This window comes from Giraffa tippelskirchi, chromosome 5 (genome assembly GCF_054371585.1).
Source record: "Giraffa tippelskirchi isolate mGirTip1 chromosome 5, T2T-mGirTip1v1.2.pri, whole genome shotgun sequence".
Taxonomy (NCBI): Eukaryota; Metazoa; Chordata; class Mammalia; order Artiodactyla; family Giraffidae; genus Giraffa; species Giraffa tippelskirchi.
The window spans coordinates 135,533,107-135,559,174 of NC_137279.1; the positions used below are offsets into that span (position 1 = coordinate 135,533,107).

Genomic DNA, 26,068 nt, shown 5'->3' on the forward strand with positions numbered 1-26,068 from the left:
TCCTAACTACCTGAATAACTGGCTTGCTATGAGCTGTGTGTCAGGGCAACTCTGGGTTTTGTTTGCAGTCAAGTTTGTCTGCTTCATGGAACGAACCCCTGTGCCAAGAGTGTGCGGTCCTGAATGGAGCTGAGCCTCTGGTTTTCTTCTCCAAAAATTTCACTGGGGTTAGCATTGCCCATCCGATGCTGTAACATCCTGCAATTCTCAAAACTGTTTACTTAATGTTTAAAACATTTTTAACTTGTCCACACCCTTAACTCTGAAAGTAATAGTATCAGCTGTGTTTATGGTATGGACGTATCCTAATGACTTTGTGTGTATAGATATGACTGAATTTTTTTTAAAGTCCTTACACAAAAGCCAGTTTTTTCGTGTTGGTGCAGCTATTTAACTTTTAAGAAACCACATGCATTTTATCCTCTAAAAACTTTAATTTGAAAGATATAGGACTTTAAAGTGCAGTATTCCTGAAACTGGTATCTATTAGCCTCCCTACTTCTGTCTCTTTAAACTCTTTATTAAGAATTGAATAAAGTTCCTGATTTGAAATATTACATGTAAACTTGTCAGATCAAAAATACTTGTTATTGCTGAATTCCTAGTAATCTTTGAAAGGTTAACTTATAAGGGAAGCAGTGGCATTCGTAATAGAAACCAAAGGTAACAGTAGCTCAGTTCTCATGATTTCTCCAAAATCAGTGAATTTTCCATGGACACAGAGGCAGATGCTGGAAGAAAACAGTTGTGTGTTTTCCTGGGTTCACTGTAGCCCAACAAGTCATGGTAAATATTAGTTTGCTTCTTTCTTATGCTATAGCAACGATTCCACTTCCTGTTACATAGGAAAACCTGCTGTTAAAAGAAATCACTAGATGTATTTATTACATGAAGACCATTTCATCCATGGAAATAACTTTTTATTGTTGAGTCACTCTAGTTTGTGGAATTTTTACATGAGTTCCAGGACAAAGATGAGATGATATATTTCTTTTATTTTGTATTTTCTTTATTTTTTTGACTGCATGAATGTCAGGCTTGCTGTCAAAGTATGTCCATGTTTTTATTACTTTAGAAGTTGCTCTGCTGTATTTATGTCTCCTAAACTCTTCACTGACGATTCACCGTGTGTACTGGGTGTGCTGTATTTTGGGAAAACTTTTGCCAGAAGAACTTTTGCTTTTCCCAGTGTCATGTGATCTCTTGTTTTTCCCTTAGTACCTCATGTCTTCTCAGTGTATGTCTTATATACAGACCTTCAGAAATGTTTAAATGGTTTTGTTGAACTGTTGGAAGGACTTAAATTGTGAGCTTCAAAGGGCATTGTTATGCCTTATATTTTACTCTTATATTAAAGTAAACCTTACTATAAGTGCTCCCTAGTCCAGCCCAGAATATCTCTGTGCTTTAGACTGATCCCTGAAGTCATAGAAAGTCTCTGAAATTCATTTTCTGGTATTCTTTGGTTTGATTACAATTATTGTATTTATTAATCACCTATAGAGACGTAGGTTAAAATTTAAATAATAGTTCAGATTTACAGAGAAGCCTTAGATGTTCTGATATTTTAGCAACTATTTGAATAGAAAACAGTAACAGTCCAGTGGGCTGAGATTTCAAGTTATTTGTTATTGTCATTGATATTCCTTCCACATATTACTCTGTGTGTGCAATCCTTCCTGACTGACTTATGATTTAAAATTAAATCTTGTATTTTTCTGGCAAGTGTAGCTGGGTTAAGTATTCTGTCTCCCACATTTCTCAACTCCTGTACCCTAAGTAGTCATACTTACAACAATGTCCTCTAAGTAGTCAATTCCAATAGACAAAAAAGAGAGAGATCCTAATATTGACTTGACTTTAGACTAGAAGGGGACAAAATAGACAATTTCTAACAGATAATTTCTTCTCTTGCAAATGATCATGGCTGGTTCAATATATACTACACTTATATATTCACGAGCTTCCCTGGTGGCTCAGATGGTAAAGCGTCTGGCTGCAATGCGGGAGACCAGGGTTTGATCCCTGGATCAGGAAGATCCCCTGGAGAAGGAAATGGCAACTCACTCCAGTACTCTTACCTGGAAAATTCCATGGATGGAGGAGCCTGGTAGACTACAGTCCATGGGGTCTCAAAGAGTTGGACATGACTGAGCGACGTCACTTTCACTTTATATATCCACGAGAGTATGCTTGTGTGTATGTGTTTGTGTGCATGTGGGAGCATAATTCAGTGATCTAAAGTTTTAGATGACTGGTTTTCTTGCTAGAAAACGGTAAGAATATTAATCTGAATCATTTTACTTTCAACAGGTTGACATGATGAAAGAAGCACTAGAAAAACTTCAGCTCAACATAGTAGAGATGAAAGATGAAAATGCAACTTTAGATGGTGGAGATGTCTTATTCACAGGTAAAGTTGTATTTACTTTTTCCTATTTAAAAATATTTCTAATACCTTTTCTATATCCCCTTGCTTAATTATAAGTTTTTATTAATTACCAAAGTAAGGGTAATTTGGAAAATACAGAGAAGCACAAAGGAAAGAAAATATAAAATGATTTTTCATTCAAAGATAATCATTTCAATATCTGGGTTATTGAATACTTTTTTATTGAATATTAAAGTACCTTTAGTACTTTTGTATGCACATATTTGCTTATTTTACATGTTATCAATATATATATATCATTTTATAGGTTGTGTCTACTGTGTTCTTCCACAACTTTAGCTTAAGAGTTGCCTAGTTTTGCATTGTGTGACAGTATATCCAGTCTGTATTTGAAAGATTCTTAATTCAAGATCTGTCGTTTAAAAATAATTTTCTTCCCAGATGGCAAGATAAATTTAAATAATTTTCAGTGTAAATTGGCTTGATTAATGCCAGATGAATAATAGCAGAACTCAACAAAATATAAATAGCTGATATTATTATTGATTTAACTGGAATCAGTTTTTATAATGAGTATAATATAGCTACTACAGAAATGGTAATTTTAGTATTTAACTTTTCCAGCTCTTTATGATGATATTACTATTGTTTTTGTAAACTCATGTGCTAAAATCTGGGTCCCCAGAGTCATGCTAGCTATATTGATCAACAAGATGTCAATAATAATTTTTAATTGATAATGAGAGTTTGTTTTCCCCAACTTGTCAAAGAATAAATATCTGTTTCACAGATGTAGCCGTAACAGCAGAAGCCAGTCCCCAGAGATCTGGGGATGTGGTCCCATGTGGCCCACTGGAAGCCTGGAGATTCTTGGAAGTCTAATATTTTAGCTGGTGTGAATTTTATATCAAATCCCATGTGTATAGAAAAAAATATAGTCATTTTCATTTTAATGTAAAAATAATGTTTCGTATAACTTAAATTTTGATATAGTTAATGTTCCTGGAGGAGGAGGAGTTTTTACCTGGAAACTCTGCGTAGCTCCTTGCTTGGTGTCACATACCTATGGGTGGGGGCACTGTCACTGAGCCTCGGGGGACGCCACTTTTCTCATAGGTTTGTGAAGAGCCCTCCCCTGGAATTGTGCCCTGCACGACCTGTGCTACCACTGTCATAGGCAATGGCCCTGAATTGGGATTTGTTGTGTACACCCATTGAGCCCTAAGAACACAGAGCAAGGAATCAGAGAGGCCTACGCTGCATTCTCAGCTCCAGTTGTATCCAAGCCGACTCAGGCATTCTTTGAATCTGCCTAGTAAGTTCCACTTAGAATATTCTTTGTGTCTCCCATTGATGGCACTTTTCATTCTTTTAGTAGCACAAAACAACAGCCTATTTCTCTTAGGAAATGGGCTTTTGTGATAAGCTAGATGTGTAAATCACACATTTCATTACAATAAAACTCTTTTTTACCAGAACATAGCCAAAGAATAAATAACTTGTTGTAAGCAGGTACAGATACTATTTGAAGAATGATTTAAAACAAGCTGTGTTCACAGCCATTTAGTTACCTCAACAGCTGAGCTGAACAGATTCCCTAAAAGTCTTCTCATTGTTACAGCAAGGCTTAGGAACCTCTTCCACTCGTCAAAGGTCTTTCCGTAGCATCTCAGTTGAGTCCAGTCGCTCCGTCATGTCCGACTATTTGCGACCCCGTGAATCGCAGCACGCCAGGCCTCCCTGTCCATCACCAACTCCCGGAGCCTACCCAAACTCATGTGCATCGAGCGGGCGATGCCATCCAGCCATCTCATCCTCTGTCATCCCCTTTTCCTCCTGCCCCCAATCCTTCCCAGCATCAGGGTCTTTTCCAATTGGTCAGCTCTTCACATCAGGTGGCCAAAGTATTGGAGTTTCAGCTTCACCATCAGTCCTTCCAATGAACACCCAAGACTGATCCCCTTTAGGATGGACTGGTTGGATCTCCTTGCTGTCCAAGGGACTCTCAAGAGTCTTCTCCAACACCACAGTTCAAAAGCATCAATTCTGCGGCACTCAGCTTTCTTCACCGTCCAACTCTCACATCCATACATGACCACTGGAAAAACCATAGCCTTGACTAGACGGACCTTTGTTGGCAAAGTAATGTCTCTGCTTTCAAATATGCTGTCTAGGTTGGTCATAAATTTCCTTCCAAGGAGTAAGCGTCTTTTAATTTCATGGCTGCAGTCACCATCTGCAGTGATTTTGGAGCCCAGAAAAATAAAGTCTGACACTGTTTCCACTGTTTCCCCACCTATTTCCCATGGAGTGATGGGACCAGATGCCATCATCTTAGTTTTCTGAACGTTGAGCTTTAAGCCAACTTTTTCACTCTCTTCTTTCACTTTCATCAAGAGGCTTTTTAGTTCCTCTTCGCTTTCTGCCATAAGGGTAGTGTCATCTGCATATCTGAGGTTATTGATATTTCTCCCGGCAATCTTGATTCCAGCTTGTGCTTCTTCCAGTCCAGCGTTTCTCATGATGTACTCTGCATATAAGTTAAATAAACAAGGTGACAATATACAGCCTTGACGTACTCCTTTTCCTATTTGGAACCAATCTGTTTTTCCATGTCCAGTTCTAACTGTTGCTTCCTGACCTGCATACAGGTTTCTCAAGAGACAGGTCAGATGGTCTGGTATTCCCATCTCTTTCAGAAGTTTCCACAGTTTACTGTGATCCACACAGTCAAAGGCTTTGGCATAGTCAATAAAGCAGAAATAGGTGTTTTTCTGGAACTCTCTTGCTTTTCCGATGATCCAGCAGATGTTGGCAACTTGATCCCTGGTTCCTCTGCCTTTTCTAAAACCAGCTTGAACATCTGGAAGTTCGCTGTTCACGTACTGCTAAAGCCTGGCTTGGAGAATTTTGAGCATTACTAGCGTGTCAGATGAGTGCAGTTGTGCAGTAGTTTGAGCATTCTTTGGCATTACCTTTCTTTGGGATTGGAATGAAAACTGACTTTTTCCAGTCCTGTGGCCACTGCTGAGTTTTCCAGATTTGCTGACATATCGAGTGCAGCACTTTCACAGCATCACCTTTGAGGATTTGAAATAGCTCAACTGGAATTCCATCACCTCCACTAGCTTTGTTCATAGTGATGCTTCCTAAGGCCCACTTGGCTTCACATTCCAGAATGTCTGGCTCTAGGTGAGTGATCACACCATCGTGATTATCTGAGTCGTGAAGATCTTTTTTGTACAGTTCTTCTGTGTATTCTTGCCACTTCTTCTTAATATCTTCAGCTTCTGTTGGGTCCATACAATTTCTGTCCTTTATCGAGCCTATCTTTGCATTAAATGTTCCCTTGATATCTCTAATCTGCTTGAAAAGATCTCCAGTCTTTCCTATTCTGTTGTTTTCCTCTTTTTCTTTGCATTGATCACTGAGGAAGGCTTTCTTATCTCTCCTTGCTATTCTTTGGAACTCTGCATTCAAATGGAAATATCTTTCCTTTTCTCCTTTGCTTTTTGCTTCTCTTCTTTTCACAGCTATTTCAAGCCTGTTGTTTTTCCCATAACTTCGAATTAAGTCCTGAGCAATGAAGTTTGCCTTGGGCACTATCTGTAAGCTTTGTTTTGATAATATTCAGTATATAATATCTTATATAATATCTTAGAAGTTATGTTATTGGAAACAGAGATAGTGTTATAATATTAAGATCTTTATCTGCTTGGCCTCTCATTCATAGCTAATGTGTGGTCCTACCTTCTATTCCTACTTCTCAATTTTTTTGCTTCCTTAAAATTGTAGTAAAATATATTTAACCTAAAATGTGCTATTTTGGCCATTTTTCAGTGTATAATTCAAGTGGCATTAATTACATTCACAACATTGTACAACCATCACCACTCAGTTTTTAGATTGTGCAGAGTTGAGTAAGAAACAAAATCTGGAGCACTTCCCATTGCTCTGTGTCCCCTTCCTTCTGTGACTCAGAGCTTCATTAATAATTGATCAGGAAATGGACAGAAGGAAAGCAACTTCCAACTCGAGTTCCACTGGGAAATCTGTCAGTCAGGCAAGCAGCTACTGGTAGAAAGTGTTTCAATCCTTTTTTCTCTTGGATAGACCTCTACTTTCATTTAACTTTTGTGAAATATGGTGCATATAAAGAAAAGTTATAAAATGTTTATGTACAGTTTAAAGACCAATAATATAATGAACACATGAGTACCTAACACCTGGCTTATGAAACAGAACATTGCCAGGACCGTAGAAGCCCCAGTCCCAAACTTTCTCTCCTCACAGCTTGAGGTGTTCCCTGTCCTGAATTTTGTGGTAATCACTGCCTTGTCTTTTTTTGAGTTTTGCCTCAATATGTGCACTCCTAAATTATATGTTGTTTAGTTTTGCTTTTCTTATGACTCTATATAATTAGGGTGATATTATATGAACTCTTGTGTGATTTTTCTGCCTTTGATCTAACTTGATCCATGTAGCTGGAGTTCATTCATTTTCACAGCTATGTGGAATTTCCTAGTAAAAATGCACCATGATATATTTATTCATTTTACTGCTGATATATATTTGAGTACTTTTCAGTTTTTCTCTACTGTCTTCAATGCTGCTATGTACAGTCTTATATCTCCTGAGTACATATATAAGTTTCTTTAAAGTAAAGAGCTAGAAATAGAATTTCAGGTGATAAACTCTCATCCTACTTCAATGATTATATGATTTTCTTCTTTAATCTATTTATGTAGTTAATTATATTAATTGATTTCCTGATATGAATGGTCAAAGTTTACATCTCTGGGATGAAATCAAACTTAATCAAGATATATCCTATTTTTATTACAGTGTTTTATTTAGCTTCTTTGGGCTTCCCTGTTAGGTCAGTTGATAAAGAATCCGTCTGCAATGCAGGGGACCCCGGTTCTGTTCCTGGGTTGGGAAGATCGTCCGGAAAAGGGATAGGCTACCCACTCCAGTATTCTTGGGCTTCCCTGGTGGCCCAGCTGGTAAAGAATCTGCCTGCAATGTGGGAGACCTGGGTTCAATCCCTGGGTTGGGAAGATCCCCTGGAGAAGGGAAAGGCTACTCACTCTAGTATTCTTGCCTGGAGAAGTCCATAGACTGTATAGTCTGTGGGATCACAAAGAGTCACATGACTGAGCAACTTTCACTTTACTTCACTGTATTTAGTTTGCTGATAATTGTTTAAGATTTGTTTCTGTGGCCTACAGCTTTTCTTTCTTGTTGTCCTTGTCTGGCTTTGGTTGAAATTATGTTAACCTCATATAAAGTGTATTGGAGAATATTTTCCTCTGTTTCTATTCTCTAAAATCAGTAAAACTTAAACTTTGGTAGAATTTACCTATTCAGGCCCTCTGGACCTTGTGATTTCTTTGTGGGAAGATTTTCAACTGATTTTGTTTTGTAATAATTATGTGACTATTGAGATTTTTTCTGAGCCAATTTTGGTGAGTTCTGTTTTCTGAGATTTTATTTATTTCATCTAAGTTTTTAAATGTTGGGTATAAAGTTATTCATATTTTCTTAATATCTGTTTTAAGTTCTACAACAATTACAGCTCTGTCCCCTTTCATTCATGTTTATTTGGGCCTTCATTTTCTTGCCAGAGATCTGTCGATTTTATTAACCGTTTCGAAGAACTAACTTTTAGCTTTTTGAACCCTCTCTCTTGTATGTTTCCTTTTCTCTGCCTGTTTCTACCTTTATTTCCTTCCTTCAAATTTCTTTGTTTTTATTGTTCTTTTTTCCTTTCATTGCAAAATGAAATCTTGTCTCTTTATTTTGAAACTTTTCTCTTCTTAATGTAAGCACTTAAGTACTACCTTCTAAGTAGTGCTTTAGCTGAATCCTTTGCGTTTTGATATGAATATTTTTGTTATTAACTCAAAATGTTTTCCCATTTCCATTATGATTTATTCCTTGGCTTATTAGTGGATGATTTTTTTAAAAAAACATATTGATCATTATTATAAGTTTCTGGGATAACAATTCATTACTGTGATAATTGATAAATACAAAGCATTCAGCCTATCTTTTCTTTGTGAACTCTGCTTCAAGTAGACCAAATACTTGATTGAGAAAAGTTTATTTTTTAGAATTCTACCCAGTAAATGTAGATCCTTAATAAAACAAAGGACCTGTGCAATGATCATCAAAGCATGTAAAACTTTTATATTTTCCTGGTGGTTTAGTGGTTAGGACTCCAAGCTCCCAATGCAGAGGGTATGGATTTGATCCCTGGTCGGAAAACTAAGTTCCCACAAGCTTCAAGGCAGGGGGAAAAAAAAACAGATAAAGGAATGAAACAACAACAACAAAAAAAACCTTTACATGGAAGCTTGATGGGGAGCTTTATGATGAAGGAATCAGGCTGATACTACCTGAACACTCTTATGATTCTAGTATCACTGAAAATGTGACAGTCAGGATATGGTGTGCCTTGGGATGCGATACAATAGATGTGTAGCCCCACCTCTGATGCTTTTGAACTGTGGTGTTGGAGAAGACTCTTGCGAGTCCCTTGAACTGCAAGGAGATCAAACCAGTCAATCCTAAAGGAAATCAGTCCTGAATATTCATTGAAGGGACTGATGCTGAAACTGAAGTTGAAACATCCAATACTTTGGCCACCTGATGCTAAGAACTGACTCATTGGAAAAGTCCCTGATGCTGGGAAAGATTGAAGGCAGGAGGATAAGGGGACGACAGAGGAAGAGATGGTTGGATGGCATCACTGACTCAACGGACATGAGTTTGAGCAAGCTCTGGGAGTTAGTGATGGACAGGGAAGCCTGGTGTGCTGCAGTCCATGGGGTAACAAAGAGTCGGACACAGCTGAGCAACTGAACTGATAGCCCCACCACTGAAGTAGTCCTATCCAAAAAAAAAAAAAAATTGAGCAAGAAGCTAATGAAGTATTTACATAGACTATCAATTTGCCAGAAATACAAAAGATAAAGGAACAATTTAATCTTAGTATGCAAGGAGGGGCTTCCCTGGTGGTTCAGACAGTAAAGAGTCTGCCTGCCATTCAGGAGATGCAAAGAGGTTGGTTCAGTCCCTGGGTTGGGAAGATCCCCTGGAGGAGGGCATGGCAACCAACTCCAGTGTTCTTGCCTGGAGAATCCCACAGACAGAGGAGCCTGGTGGGATACAGTCCATGGGGTCTCAAAGAGAGGGACAAACCTGAAGCAACTTCATACATGCACATGGGTGCGCGCACACACACACACACACACACACACACACGGAAACAATAAACCAAATCCAGAATGTAGGAAAGTCAGTAGGATAAATGACCTGCTTTCTTCTATGAAAGAATAAGGTGAGGAAGGAAAAGAAAAAGAGGGTGAGTGGTTATAGAAGAAAATGACATGAGAGATATAACAACCCAAATACTTTTTACTATTTTGATTCCAGAACATCAGTTGTTTTTATCAGAAAGGCCATTTAAGGAGTATAGCCTGCCATACTGCTAGAAGTAGAAGTCTGGCTTACTTTTTAAAGACATAAGCAATTTCCTTTTCTTTGTAGTTTTAAATGGAAAAAGTGTATAAGGTTTTTATATTTGCATATAGTGTATTTAAATTTGCATAATGAAGTAAATTTTTTTCTAATTTAAGTTGCTTCACTTCTTCTTTTAAGTAACTTGTTGTTTGTTTTTTTGTTTGTTTCTTTTTTTTTTTTTGGCTGTGCCATGCAGCATCAGGATCTTAGTTCCCCAGTTCAGTTCAGTTTAGCTCAGTCGCTCAGTTATGTTCGACTCTTTGCGACCCCATGAATCGCAGCACGCCAGGCCTTTCTGTCCATCACCAACTCCCGGAGTCTACCCCAACCCATGTCCATCGAGTTGGTGATGCCATCCAACCATCTCATCCTCTGTAATCCCCTTCTCCTCCTGTCCCCAATCCTTCCCAGCATTAGGGTCTTTTCCAATGAGTCAACTCTTTGCATGAGGTGGCCAAAGTATTGGAGTTTCAGCTTCAACATCAGTCCTTCCAATGAACACCCAGGACTGATCTCCTTTAGGATGGACTGGTTGGATCTCCTTGCAGTCCAAGGGACTCTCAAGAGTCTTCCCCAACACCACAGTTCAAAAGCATCAATTCTGCGGCGCTCAGCTTTCTTCACCGTCCAACTTTCACATCCATACATGACCACTGGAAAAACCATAGCCTTGACTAGACGGACCTTTGTTGGCAAAGTAATGTCTCTGCTTTCAAATATGCTATCTAGGTTGGTCATAACTTTCCTTCCAAGGAGTAAGCGTCTTTTAATTTCATGGCTGCAGTCACCATCTGCAGTGATTTTGGAGCCCAGAAAAATTAAGTCTGACACTGTTTCCACTGTTTCCCCACCTATTTCCCATGAAGTGATGGGACCAGATGCCATCATCTTAGTTTTCTGAACGCTAAGCTTTAAACCAACATTTTCACTCTCCTCTTTCACTTTCATCAAGAGGCTCTTTAGTTCTTCTTCACTTTCTGCCATAAGGGTAGTGTCATCTGCATATCTGAGGTTATTGATATTTCTCCCGGCAATCTTGATTCCAGATTGTGTTTCTTCCAGCCCAGTGTTTCTCATGAGGTACTCTGCATATAAGTTAAATAAGCAGGGTGACAATATACAGCCTTGATGTACTCCTTTTCCTATTTGGAACCGGTCTGTTGTTCCATGTCCTGTTCTAACTGTTGCTTCCTGACCTGCATACAGGTTTCTCAAGAGACAGGTCAGATGGTCTGGTATTCCCATCTCTTTCAAAAGTTTCCACAGTTTACTGTGATCCACACAGTCAAAGGCTTTGGCATAGTCAATAAAGCAGAAATAGGTGTTTTTCTGGAACTCTCTTGCTTTTTCGATGATCCAGCAGATGTTGGCAATTTGATCTCTGGTTCCTCTGCCTTTTCTAAAACCAGCTTGAACATCTGGAAGTTCACGGTTCACATATTGCTGAAGCCTGGCTTGGAGAATTTTGAGCATTACTTTACTAGCGTGTCAGATGAGTGCAATTGTGCAGTAGTTTGAGCATTCTTTGGCATTACCTTTCTTTGGGATTGGAATGAAAACTGACTTTTTCCAGTCCTGTGGCCACTGCTGAGTTTTCCAGATTTGCTGACATATCGAGTGCAGCACTTTCACAGCATCATCTTTCAGGATTTGAAATAGCTCAACTGGAATTCCATCACCTCCACTAGCTTTGTTTGTAGTGATGCTTCTAACGCCCACTTGACTTCACATTTCAGAATGTCTGGCTCTAGGTGAGTGATCACACCATTGTGATTATCTGAGTCATGAAGATCTTTTTTTTACAGTTCTTCTGTGTATTCTTGCCACTTCTTCTTAATATTTTCTGCTTCTGTTAGGACCATACCAGTTCTGTCCTTTATCGAGCCCATCTCTGCATGAAATGTTCCCTTGGTATCTCTAATTTTCTTAACGAGATCTCTAGTCTTTCCCATTCTGTTGTTTTCCTCTATTTCTTTGCATTGATCACTGAGGAAGGCTTTCTTATCTCTCCTTGCTATTCTTTGGAACTCTGCATTCAGCTGGGAATATCTTTCCTTTTCTCCTTTGCTTTTCGCTTCTCTTCTTTTCCCAGTTATTTGTAAGGCCTCCTCAGACAGCCATTTATTTTGCTGTTTTGCATTTCTTTTCCATGAGTATGGTCTTGATCCCTGTCTGCTGTACAATGTCACGAACCTCTGTCCATAGTTCATCAGGCACTCTGTCTATCAGATCTAGTCCCTTAAATCTATTTGTCACTTCCACTGTATAATTATAAGGGATTTGATTTAGGTCATACCTGAATGGTCTAGTGGTTTTCCCTACTTTCTTCAATTTAAGTCTGAATTTGGCAATAAGGAGTTCATGATCTGAGCCACCAACCAGTGATCAAACCCATGTTTCCTGCATTGGGAGAATGAAGTCTTAATCACTGAATTGCCAGGAAAGTCCCTAAGTGTTTTTTTTATTGCGTGTAAATCTAATTTATAAATGTATATTTATCATAAGAGAATTAAGGAAATTTGCCTTTTTTATTTCAACTGACTTTTTTAATAAAGAAATTAATACTTTTTGTCAAGTAAAGGACCTTTCTCTTACTTAAGTTTTGATTTGTATGTAGTGAGTTTTCTTAAGGGACAACACAATCAGGCCATTACCCAAAACACTGTCAGTTTGCCACCAACGATTCTTGTGTCTGCCAACAGCATAAGGCATTGGAATTTATCATAACATCATTTGACCTATGTCTTTTACCCTTGTTATGTCTACCCTATGTCTACCTATGTTTACCTATGTTTACCCTATGTTTACCTATGTTATGTCTACCTATGTCTACCCTCTGATAGAGTGCCTGATGAACTATGGACAGAGGTTCGTGACATTGTACAGGAGACAGGGATCAAGAAAATCCCCATGGAAAAGAAATGCAAAAAAGCAAAATGGCTGTCTGAAGAGGCCTTACAGATAGCTGGGAAGAGAAGAGGAGCGAAAAGCAAAGGAGAAAAGGAAAGATATTCTCATCTGAATGCAGAGTTCCAAAGAATAGCAAGGAGAGATAAGAAAGCCTTCCTCAGCAATCAGTGCAAACAAATAGAGGAAAACAACAGATTGGTAAAGACTAGAGACCTCTTCAAGAAAATTAGAGATACCAAAGGAACATTTCATGCAAAGATAGGCTCGATAAAGGACAGAAATGGTGTGGACCTAACAGAAGCAGAAGATATTAAGAAGAGGTGGCAAGAATACACAGAAGAACTGTACAAAAAATATCTTCACGACCCAGATAATCACGATGGTGTGATCACTCACCTAGAGCCAGACATCCTGGAATGTGAAGTTAGGTGGGCCTTAGAAAGCATCACTACGAACAAAGCTAGTGGAGGAGATGGAATTCCAATTGAGTGATTTCAAATCCTCAAAGGTGATGCTGTGAAAGTGCTGCACTCAATATGCCAGCAAATTTGGACAACTCAGCAGTGGCCACAGGACTGGAAAAGGTCAGTTCTCATTCCAATCCCAAAGAAAGGCAATGCCAAAGAATGCTCAAACTACCGCACAATTGCACTCATCTCACATGCTAGTAAAGTAATGCTCAAAATTCTCCAAGCCAGGCTTCAGCAATACATGAACCATGAACTTCCAGATGTTCAAGCTGGTTTTAGAAAAGGCAGAGGAACCAGAGATCCAATTGCCAACATCTGCTGGATCATCGAAAAAGCAAGAGAGTTCCAGAAAAACATCTATTTCTGCTTTATTGACTATGCCAAAGCCTTTGACTGTGTGGATCACAATAAACTGTGGAAAATTCTGAAAGAGATGGGAATACCAGACCATCTGACCTGCCTCTTGAGAAACCTGTATGCAGGTCAGGAAGCAACAGTTAGAACTGGACATGGAACAACAGACTGGTTCCAAATAGGAAAAGGAGTACATCAAGGCTGTATATTGTCACCCTGCTTATTTAACTTATATGCAGAGTACATCATGGAAACTCTGGGCTGGAAGAAACACAATCTGGAATCAAGATTGCCGGGAGAAATATCAATAACCTCAGATATGCAGATGACACTACCCTTATGGCAGAAAGTGAAGAAGAACTAAAGAGCCTCTTGATGAAAGTGAAAGAGGAGAGTGAAAAAGTTGGCTTAAAGCTCAACGTTCGGAAAACTAAGATGATGGCATCTGGTCCCATCACTCCATGGGAAATAGATGGGGAAACAGTGGAAACAGTGTCAGACTTTACTTTTTTGGGCTCCAGAATCACTGCTGATGGTGACTGCAGCCATGAAATTAAAAGACGCTTACTCCTTGGAAGGAAGGTTATGGCCAACCTAGATAGCATGTTTAAAAGCAGAGACATTACTTTGCCAACAAAGGTCCGTCTAGTCAAGGCTATGGTTTTTCCAGTGGTCATGTATGGATGTGAGAGTTGGACGGTGAAGAAAGCTGAGCGCCGCAGAATTGATGCTTTTGAACTGTGGTGTTGGAGAAGACTCTTGAGAGTCCCTTGGACTGCAAGGAGATCCAATCAATCCATCCTAAAAGAGATCAATCCTGGGTGTTCATTGGAAGGTCTGATGTTGAAGCTGAAACTCCAATCCTTTGGCCACCTCATGCGAAGGGTTGACTCATTGGAAAAGACCCTAATGCTGGGTAGGATTGGGGGCTGGAGGAGAAGGGCATGACAGAGGATGAGATGGTTGGATGGCATCACCGACTCGATGAACATGGGTTTGGGTAGACTCCGGGAGTTGGTGATGGACAGAGAGGCCTGGCGTGCTGCAATTCATGGGGTCACAGAGAGTCGGACACGACTGAGCGACTGAACTGAACTGAACTTTACCCCTGTTATAAGGACATCATGAAGATTAAATTTGTAACAGGTGTGAAGTCTATCAAGCAATTCTTTCTACTTGGCTACAAGTGTACATGACTACACTGTTTATACTTGTCTGGGGCAAAATATATACTGATTATGTATTTTCCACATTTCATGTAGAATTCTTTTCCAAGAATTAAAGAAGGATAAGAACCCCTACATTTATGTATTGCCTAACTCTATCTACTATCATTGGTTTTTTGCCTATAACTAGAAGAGCATTTTTACTTAATGCTTTGTTTTCTGAGAAAAAAAAAATTGTAGAATTTCAGAAAAGCCAAATAACTAGAAAGTTTCTTCCTCCAAAACTTTAGTGCTTTGTAGATAGGTGTATTTGAGGGTTAATTTGAAATATATAGGTGTATTTTTTTAAGACAGCTCTTAGAGCTGAAGACTAGTCAGCACTAAACTCATTTTACTGAGATGGTTTCATCAGCCCTTACATCAACACTATTAAAAAAAAAAAAAAGTATCTGGCTCATCAAGACTGTATAGTATTGTTCTTTTGGGGGAAAAAAAGGAAGTTCTGCTAACTTATTGCTATTACTTAATTTCTGATTACAGGTTATTAATTATCTGATTACAGGTTACATTTAATTCTGTTATTTTCTAAATAAAAACCATATTATCTTATTGTGGTAAAATATACACAACATAAAATTTACCATTTAACTCTTTTAAAATGTACAGTTCAGGGGTATTAACTGCATTCATGTTTTGCAACTATCACCACCACCCATCTCCAGCACTTTTTTGCCTTCCCAAAATGAAACATCATACCCATTAAACACTGACTCGCTAGCTCCTGCTCAGTCCCCTCCCCCACATCAGCCCATGACAACCACCATTCTATTGATACTTTCTGCCTCTATCAGTTTGAAAAAGTTTATTTCTAATGGCAATAGTTTGAAATCGTGTATGTAAAGAGAGCAGGAGTCAGAATACAAATGGAGCTGACCTCTACGGTAGGAAAGAACTGTGTGATGCTTTAAAGTCTTTATTTATAGATAGAAAAATAGCATGCCATCACTGATGCTACCCACTCACTGTGTCCCATGACATTTATTATAGGCAGAGAATTTTTTGTGGGCCTTTCCAAAAGGACAAATCAACGAGGTGCTGAAATCTTGGCTGATACTTTTAAGGTAGGTAAAGGATAATTTATGCCTGGTACAGAGTAACTACCTAATAAATAGTCATAGACCCATTGAATCAATATGTCATGAATAATGATATTTATATGTCATGGGATTTGCAAAATAATTCCTAATATTTGTATGTTTGCTAGAAGTTTTAGAAGCTAGGACTTAATAAATAGGCTTCATGGGACTCCCACAGCAGCAACAGATAAAGTTATCATGGACATTCTGCTTTCTCCCAGTGTATAATCAATCATACAACCACTTGGCAGATATTCCTGGCACAATTGATGACTTAAAAAAATGTATCTGGAGTCCCAGTTGTCTCTAAAATGAAATGTGGAACTTTTCAGATCGGAATTAAAGATCATCCATACTTGGCTGCCTACTGTGTGCTGGGCCTTGCACATACATCCTCCTAAGGTCCCTTAACTCGATTGATTTTGAGCAGATTGGCTCACCAGACTGCTAAGGAAGAGATATAATCCCCAAGAAGCTGTTCCCCAGGATGATGTGAGGCTCTTGTTTGCACAGGATATTCAGATGCATCCTTCTAGAGTAGCCCCCTCTGTAGGTCAGCCAGCAACGCTGTTAAGGCAGTCACAAGTCAGGTAGGAGGCTCTGCACTTCCTTCTTAGAAGCAGTCTTCATTCAACTGGCAATACCCAAACCTATTTGTCCTAGTTTTCCTTCCAGATGTTCAGGGACCCCAGAAGCCTCCTGGGGAGCAAGAATGTTTTGAGCAGGTTTGAACAGGTTTCAGAATTATTCTGCCATGACAAACTACTTTCTCTCATATGCATAGGACTATGCAGTCTCCACGGTCCCTGTGGTGGATGCTTTGCACTTGAAGAGTTTCTGCAGCATGGCTGGGCCTAACCTAATCGCTATTGGATCAAGTGAATCTGCACAGAAGGCCCTCAAGGTAAATATAAAACTTTGCTCTTTCGAAATGCTGTAGGCACTGCCTGCCACATGGTTTGTCTAATACCGTCTACTAGATGGACAGCAACCAAGGGTAGCAGGGAGAGAATAGGCTGCTACCTGAGCTTTCTCTGATTTACCCTGTCATGACCTCACATTTATTAGGAACCAAGAGCACTTAGTACGTACTGTTACTCTGAGTAAGTAAGTACTTGTTGTTCAGTTGCTAAGTCATGTCTGACTCTTTGTGACCCCGTAGGCTGTAGCCCGCCAGGCTCCTCTGTCCATGGGGATTTCTGGGCAAGAATACTAGAGTAGGTTGCCATTTCCTTCTCTAAGTAAGTACTTAGTAAGTACTCTTCCTGCAAAGTACAACTATCAGAAGAATTCTTCACTAATGAACCATTCTTCCTCACATACCAGGTTTCCTGGAAAGAAATAACTCATCACAGTTATTTCTTCTGAGGAAAAGGAAGACATTCCACCAGCAGAGCTCTTTGTAATGTTTCATCTCTTAACTCAGGTAACTGGCACACACAGAGTCGTTATGTTGTTCTTATCCTTTTGTACTTCTGAACTATTTCATTATAATCTTTTAGAAAGCTGTGATTCAGAAGTACCTAAAAATTTTAACTTCTCCGTTTGCAGTGGAATACTTAAATTTTAGGAAAGTAATTTTTCTCATTTCATAGATAGGAATCAGAAAGTCCAGGAAAATTACTACTTGCTTTGTGTCACACAGCTAGATGGAGAGTGGACGTCATTGATAGTGAAGATCTTCCATTGGTACAGTGCTTTACAGTTCAAAGGCATGTTCCTTCTCTGTAGCTAATAACCCTGGGAGATGATCTGGACACTTCATAAGGGCAAAGACCTTGTCCATTTTGGTCACCATTGTGCCCCTCTATGCTTGGCCCAAGGTGGTCCCTAAGTAAATATCTGGTGCACAATGAATAAATGAATGAGGGAGGTGACTTTATCTCCATTTTGCAGTTAAGAGCTAGATTGAGTGGCTCACCCCAGATCACAAAGCTAATTACTAAAAGGTGGGCTGGGACTACTTTTTGCCCCTCCCTCTGAAGTTGTCCTAAATGACACATGACTTATTAAAGGACCAAGACAGGGATTTCCCTCACAGTCTAGTGGTTAAGGCTGTGTTCCCAATACAGAGGGCACAAGTGTGATTCCTGTTCAGGGAACTAAGATGTGCTTCCCAGGTGACTCAGTGGTAAAAGAATCTGCCTCCCAATGCAAGAGCCACAGGAGATGAGGGTTCAATCCCTGGGTCAGGAAGATCCCCTGGAGAAGGAAATGGTAACCCATTCCAGTATTCTTGCTGGGATAATCCTATGGACAGAGGAGCCTGGTAGACTACATTCCACGGGGTCGCAAAGAACATGGTTGAAGAAACTTAGCACTCACACATGCAGAAAACTAAGACACTTCATGCAGCACAGCTTGGCCAAAAAATAAAAGTAAAGGACCAAGACAGAAATTTCTCTTAGGCAAAGAGAGAAAATCTGTGTACTCCAAGGTACACAGTTTATTTGTTTGCCCTATCTGGTCTTGACTCTTCTACCTCAGGGCTGGGCTTGGTACGGTTTGTCTGGGAAGCAACCTCTGCCTCCCAATTGCTGACTTTCCCCTTTGCATTATCTTTAACTTCTTTCAGTCAGTGCACTTGGCCTTTCTTTCTTCCCTTTCCCAGACTGTATCTCTGATTATACTTCCAGGACCTTTAACAATTATTGTTGAATAATCTACTTTGGATTTTGAATTTAGTGGCTTTTTCTGTGTTTCCTTTAGAGAATGTCTTTTGTTCTGTTTCATCTGGAAGCCTGTGTCAACTTTCTGCATATCAAAAAAAAAAATGATGCCTTGAAAGAAAATATTTGATGAATGATGTCATTCAGAAGATCTAGGAAGATTATTTCTCTCCTCAGGGACTAACTATGATGTCTTCCCATGGCAGCTGGGTTGGCCTGCATGTGTCTGAAATTGATTACAAGAGAAGGAGAAGGCTGAAGTTGTCCATGCAATGCCTTTCTGTAAATTAGCAGAAAGAACCTCCTCTGGGTAGACAAACTAGAAAAACTAGTTTCATCTGCCATTCTGGGTAAACTAGGTCCCTAACTCAAATAAATCGGTCTCTAACTCAGTAGGTCTCTAATGCAAATTGGTCCCTAACTTAGTCTGGAGAAACTAATATGTAATAAACTAAGAGATAGCACAATATGGTTAACTATCACTCAGTTATATGAAATAGCCCTCACTGTTATTCAGAAGAGAAGAAGAAACTCCTTGAGGTCTAGATATTCAGAGAAAACTACATGAAGAAAATGTGGCTTGATGTGGGTCTTGAAGGGTTTGTCAGAGTGGAATCCAGTGAGAGAGAGTTCCAGGTGGGGATAGCAAATAAGAAAAGACTAAGCACAGTATATTCATGAGATGTAACCAAACTAGCCCAACTAATAAAGCGTTTTCTTGCGGGTTCCAGGGGACACAGCTGGATGGGGCAGATGATGTCTGAAGAGGTAGGGACATAAAAGTGAGCAAAAGAATGAGTTTATCCCCTTGAAGTAGAAGTCTGGTTATCCATAGGCTCTGAGCAGAAGAGGCTGTATTGCTACAAAGCTGTTGGACCATCCCTCCTTTTGCAAAAAATTAAATGGAGGGGGAAGTGGTCAAAAAATGGCAACTGATGACCTGGAAAAAGAAAGCCAAGCCCCAAGTTCCATTCTGTGCCTTGGCCACTCACTCATATTTCTCCATTAATCATTCCTTTTCCATTGTCAAGTCCCCTAAGACCACATCTTTTAAGAGCATCCCCTGAGGGTTTTATAGTCCTCCTTCCTTTAGAGTTCATTTGAGTCAGTGTTAATAATGATGTTCACTCTATACTTGAAAACTTCTGTGTCAGAAACTATAAATAATTCTGACTAGAAAGACATTTCTTTGGAGACTGAATTTTCCATCAGAAAATGTGCTTCATAAACCATGGGCCTGTGGAGTTGGCCAATGCCCACCTGCCATGTTCCTAGCATCAAAAGGTCCTCTTCCCTGGTCGAAGTAGGAGTACAAAGTAAACTGAAAACTAATGAGATCTCCATGAGGGTCAGAAATAAGTGGGTTGGTGAAATTCAGATTTAGTGAATTGAGCTGGTTATTTGAGAACAGTTTAGGACACGACTGACCAACTTCACTTTCACTTTTCCCTTTCATGCACTGGAGAAGGAAACGGCAAACCACTCCAGTATTCTTGCCTGGAGAATCCCAGGGACGGGGGAGCCTGGTGGGGTGCTATCTATGGGGTCGCACAGAGTCGGACACGACTGAAGTGACTTAGCAGCAGCAGTAGGCACCTGTATTAAATCAATGAATAAAATTTATAGTGGGTAAATCCTACTGCTGATTTGGACATATAAATAGTGATATAGACAGGCAGGAAGACAAATGGCCAGAGACAAATACGTCATTTACAAGTAATGAAATTGTGTGTTTTTTTCCACTTCACAAGTGAAAATACTGAGAACAGATGAAATAAGGCATTTTGAATAGGATCTTATGGTTTCAGAATCAGATTTCCTGGATGCAGCTTCTGTTGGCCCCAGTTGCCTAGCCCACTCCATAGCCATTCTTTTTCTATTGGAAAGCCTTTTCTAATTATTTTGCCATGGATTGGTTCTAGCTAAGCTCCCTCTTTCTCCTCTTCTCTCTCTAACTATTCCCCTCTTCCCATTTATTGCTGGTTATCAGTATCTGATCTGTATCAGGGAAGATGTGAGTTTGGTCCCAGATATCTGTTTTTCCTTTGTAAATCTTGATGTCTCAGTCTTGTCTCCATAGAGAAGCCTCTGGCCACTTGGGCATCACTTTGAAGGGCGTAGCGTTTAAACAGGGGTGAATTGTGCCTTTCTGTGCTACACACTGAAAACCTGATTGCTTCCCATATCTGTCACTGCTCTCTGAGTACTTGCTTCCTTCAGAGTCTTTAAAACTACTTCTTGCATATTCATGCAAAGCTGAGAGCCCAAGGGCTTCCCGGTAGTCTTACTGCATTTGAAACACTCTGTAATGGGTTGCAGTCTATTCTTGGTTAATGAAGTGGGTTCTTATGGAGATAGTCATCATACCTGTCAAAGCTGTAGGAGATTTAATAGTGTATGCATTGTCTATTTAAATGAAATAATCCATCTAAGATGACTTTAGCAACTCTCTGCTAAAAAGCCCAGAATGTATTTAATGCAGGGTATATTTAATACATTTTTAATACAGTTTATCTAACATAGGAAAGAAAGAAAGGAGGACCTATCATTACCATATTTTACCATTGATGTGGCCAAAGTATGGGCAATTCAGTTGATTTGAAATTACTAAAGATATTAGATACCAGGTCTTATCCTAGAAATACTATTATCTAAGCAAAATTAGCCTTTAGAGCAACCTGCCCTTGCTGTACTTTTTCTCCTACACTTTTCATCATTCCCTTCGTGCCCCTGGACAATCACTATCTTCATCCTGCTCCTCTAGGTATAAAAGAAAATAATATAAGAGTGATTAATTTATGTACAGGCAGTAGATCCACTAGTACTCTTCCAGGAGGAATGTTTGTCTTCTCAAAGACGATGAGAACTCCAGTTGCTGCAGAACTGGAGCTTCGAGTAACAAACATAATTTGAGCAACAGAAGCCAACCTCCAGATAACACATATTCTCTTATCTCATTCATTTAAAGTTAAACAAGAGATAAAACTGGAGTGGATAACCATTCCCTTCTCCAGGGGATCTTTCCAACCCAGGGAATCAAACCTGGGTCTCCCACATTGCAAGCAGATTCTTTACCTTCTGAGCCACCAGGGAAGCCCAGAGATCAAACCACTCTATGCTATTAGCAGTCAGGATAGTAGTTAATTCAAGAGGGAGGGAGTCATGGTGTGTAGGGCCATCTTGTATGTTATACTTTAATTTTTAAAGATTAGTAAAAATACATATATTATTGGAAGTGGGCTGTGATTAATTTACAGAAATAATTCTTCAGTAGCTGAGTCTAAGTCTCAAATCCTTGCTTTACCTTTCATGTGATATCTTTTAATAAGAAAAAAAAAAAGGCAAACTTTATATACCCCTTGACCAATATCTCCCCATTTCCCTCGCCTGCCAGTCTTTGTAAACCTTAAATATATATATAGTCCTTTATATGTCAGTAAAGCTGGGGAGGGAAAAAAACATAATAAAGAGTAGATTTGCACTACATCTCACCCGTTCTTTTTCTATATCCGTGCCAAAATCGACTTGCTTTCCAGGAACCTGGATTAATTACATGCTCTCTGTCACAGGAGGACAGATCGTAATTCTCGCCATCGGGAGGGGCTCTCAGTAATAATTTTTACTCAATCTTCTTGGTAGCATTTAGTCTTCCAGCCAACTGGGAGTAAGAGAAAGGAAGGAAGGAAGGACAAAGAGAGGGAGTGAAGAAGAGAGGGAAAGGAGGTGGGGAAGAGTGACACTTAGCTAAAACAATCAGACGAGGAAGCTGCTGCCCTCCCCAAGTTCAGAGCTCCAGGGACTTGTGGTACTGACATGTTGGGGGGTGTGCCATAAGCTGGCCAGGAGGCAAGAGGCATATCCTCACCTTCCTAACTAAACCCCACACAGGAGACCAGGTATTTTTTTTCCTTTCAGTATCTGCAGTTTTGTTTAGTGACCTTTCTTTTATTACTAATTTTATTATTTTGTATCACACTGAATTATTGTTTAAGATGTTTAATAGAAATACTAAAAGAATGTGGTAAGAAAAGAATTACGAGATCACCACTCCATTTTTTGTGCCTTTGTCATATAAATGGAGCTGAAATATAGTACATGGAATTCCAGTAGACTTGTAATTTTAAATTAAAAAGATCATAATGCATCTGGACGGAAATGTCTTTAAGGTTTTTATGTTTCCTGAAATAACAAATTGCATTTGTAAGATTCCTTGAATGAGGACACGGGCTGCTTGCTCTGAGCTAATTTAAACTGCATAGGATACAGTGTGTTTTTCTTTTGCATGACTAACTATATAATAGAGGTCACTCAGTATTTCCTCTCATTTTGACTCTGACTCAGCTTCAGCATTGATTTTATGTCCAAAAATGTCCATGTTATTTTATAGGTGGTCATTTAAAAAATGAAAATGGAAAAAGTCCTTAATGTTTTTGGATTTTGTATGTTTTTTTAATCTCCTGGAATTTCCTTTAATGACAACTGGAACAGCAATAGCAAAAAACCAAAAGACAGAAGGAGAGCTAACTAGTATCAACAGCATGATTGAAATGGAAAAATAAGGACTTTGTATTCTCAGTTGCTGTCACAGGGAATTACAGTCTGTAGCCACAAGATTTCCCACTTTGTGTCCCTACTGTGAAGGACAAATTGACAATCCATCCTAGGTTTAATTTAGTCTCATTGTCGGGTTTTCTGTTCCAATTGTATTCACCAGATTCACAAGACAATGATCTTTTAAAAAATAATCAACCATGCCTGAATTAAGAAATTAAAACACAAAACCAAATAGATTCTGAGTTTGTAACAACTGTTTATGCTCCTTTTCCTGGCAGCAGTTGGCTTATCTGACAGTATTCCCAGAGCTGTGTGCCAACAAGGCTGGGTGGGCCAAATAAAATGCTTTGGCATAAGAGGGCAATAAATAATCTGAAGCTTGGAGACCAAAACAACCTTGCTGTATATCAGCACTAGTCCCAAGCAAGGCAGGAAGAAAGCAAAACTGGCCAAGTAGGAGAAAGGGAACAATAATGTGTTTTTTTTCTCTTGAGCTTTCAAGAAAATATCAAAGAGGAAAAAAAGGAAGAAATAATATTTAAAAGGCTGTTCATTCTATCCATTATATAATGGACATCAAAAAGTACTTAGCAGACTCTATGGGATGTCATTGGGGGAACTCAAGCATCTTGTTCGGAGGTTGAGCAAATGGCCTTTTAAGGGTTCTTTCAATCCAAGACTCCTGCTCATGAAAGAAAGAGCCTCTAAGTGACCTTGAATTAGTGGTTCCTGATAAAAGGTGTGGTTTAAAACTTTCTGAAAACACACTGTCCTGGCCCTATCTCAGAAAATTCTGATGTTCTAAGTCTGGGATCCAGTCTGGCCCTCTGCATTTTTTTTAAATTTATTATTGAGGTATAGTTGATTTACAGTGTTGGTGCTATACAGCAAAATGATTCAGATATATATATATGTATGTATAAATACATTCCTTTTCATATTCTTTTCCATTATGGTTTATCACAGGATATTGAACATAGTTCCCTATGCCAGACAGTAATACCTTATTGTTATCCATTCAATATATAATAGTTTGCATCTGCTAATCCCCAACTCTCAAACTTCCCCATGCAGCACCCCCCCTCTTGGCAACCACAAGTCTGTCCTCTACCAGACATCTGTATTTTCAAAAGTTCCACAGGTGATTCTGGTACACAGACTAAGTTGAAAGCCACTGCTTTCAAGAATTTCTACAACTTACAAAATCACCTAACTTATGATCCTGAATAATATGTACCTGAAGAAGCCAATCACCATGTCTATAATAGAGGTACAAAAGAACATCCTCCAAATAGCATTAAAAGTTAGAGAAAATATCCAAATCAAAAACCATCGAAAGTCAGAAACTCCTTACTCTTTTCATGCCAAGAGTTCAACATTGTACAACTTACAGTGTTAATATAATACCTAACTAGGTAATAACTTGAATGCCATCATTCAATCCATTTGACATGTTAAACTTCTTTATTAAAATATTCTGAGTTATCAAAAATCACTAATGTTATCATTTTCTGAGAATAGAAAATTTGCATTTGACTGATGCTTCCCAAACTCCTCCCCGAAAACACATACACACACACACACACACACACACAAAGAAAAACCTAACAACAGTACCTTATCTTGATGTACAGAGATTTATGCCAAAGAGAAAAAAAGACTACACTTCACATTATTACTGATATTAGAGAAAAAAACTTACTTTACAAACAAAATTATATGTTGACTCGACTGAAGACGCACAGTTGTCTAAAGGGCCAAAATGGATTTGAGGGCAAAGCAGAGAACTTAGAGTCCAAATTCACAGGTTGTCCTCCTGGCTCTGCCTCCAGCTCTCCCTGTGTGACCCCGTCTCCAGTAGGCAATCTCATCCTGAAAAAACAAAGTTCAATCAGCCTCTCCAAGGAATGAGAGCTTCATTCCTCCCCGCTGGAAATTTCATGACAGGCAGTCAAGGTGAAGGACTATGTCTCAAGCTTGGCAAAAAGTAGCAACCATTTAATTAGAAAGCACTCAGTGATATAGATAGTTCCAAGTGGGTTCACTGTAGACTCTTGACCATTGTGACATCGTCCTTTCAGTGACTGTAAGTGATAGAAGACTTATGCTTAGCTGAACGTGTTGATGCCGGCTTTAGGATAGGAAACTGCAGAAGACTCCATCCTAGTTCCATCTCTCTTTGAGGAGGCTTCAACTGAGTATGTAATTATTAAACTGGATATCTAACAAACATCATCATTTCCTAATTCATACATAAAAATCTGATAGAAAAAAAGGTAAGGTTTCCAAAACCTTTTATTGTTGTCTCTTCTGCAAAAAGACTTTTCAAAAGGCAGATGGAAGAAAAGGCAACTGAAAAGAGATTGCATGTGTGCTAAGTCGCTTCTGTCGTGTCCAACTCTGTGCAACCCTATGGGCTATAGCCTGCCAGGCTCCTCTGTGCATGGGATTCTGGAGGTAAGGATACTGCAGTGGGTTGCCAAGCCCTCCTGCAGGTTATCTTTCAACCCAGGGATCACACCCATGTCTCTTGTCTCCTGCATTGACAGGAGGGTTCTTTACCACTAGTGCCCCCTGGGAAGCCCCTAAAAAGAGATTACAGTTGAGTTTGAAGTTAGGGCTTCTTGAGCATCATTCCACAATTTATTGAGCAGCAACTGTATGAAAGATAGAGTCTCACACACAGGGAACATGGAGGAGGATGCCCTCAAGGCCTCTCCAGCTGAACTGGAGAAACAGGACAGTGTCAGTGTAAGATAAGGCAAAGGCCTACTAAATGGTGCAGGGTCCTCGTAGAGGTGGTGGGAGTTCCAAGGATAGAGTGATCACAGGAGGAGGGGGCAAAAGTCCGAGTGGACCTGAACAAACAGCAAGACACAGATGGACGGGC

The 26,068-nt window shown here is 39.3% G+C and overlaps 1 protein-coding gene and 1 long non-coding RNA gene across 22 annotated transcripts in view; one reads left to right on the forward strand and one right to left on the reverse strand.

Annotated features, from left to right (window-relative positions):
• Nucleotides 1-26,068, forward strand: part of DDAH1 (dimethylarginine dimethylaminohydrolase 1) — a 263,209-nt gene that overhangs the window by 212,954 nt on the left and 24,187 nt on the right. For 20 of the 21 annotated variants that reach the window (XM_081490026.1, XM_081490025.1, XM_081490029.1 and 17 more), the window contains 3 exons: nt 2,314-2,413; nt 15,867-15,940; nt 16,740-16,859. In XM_081490026.1, coding sequence (XP_081346152.1) covers nt 2,314-2,413; nt 15,867-15,940; nt 16,740-16,859 — 294 coding nt within the window. Of the gene's footprint in view, nt 1-2,155; nt 2,414-15,866; nt 15,941-16,739; nt 16,860-26,068 lie in introns of all 21 variants that reach the window. The other variant, XM_081490033.1, reaches the window with a different exon arrangement.
• The window catches only part of LOC145506128 (uncharacterized), a 102,543-nt gene that overhangs the window by 40,084 nt on the left and 36,391 nt on the right, over nt 1-26,068 (reverse strand). Inside the window, exons 5-6 of the long non-coding RNA XR_014053561.1 lie at nt 24,881-25,050; nt 22,117-22,282 (exon numbers count right to left, since the gene is read on the reverse strand). This is a non-coding gene — a long non-coding RNA (uncharacterized LOC145506128). The remainder of the gene's footprint in view (nt 1-22,116; nt 22,283-24,880; nt 25,051-26,068) is intronic.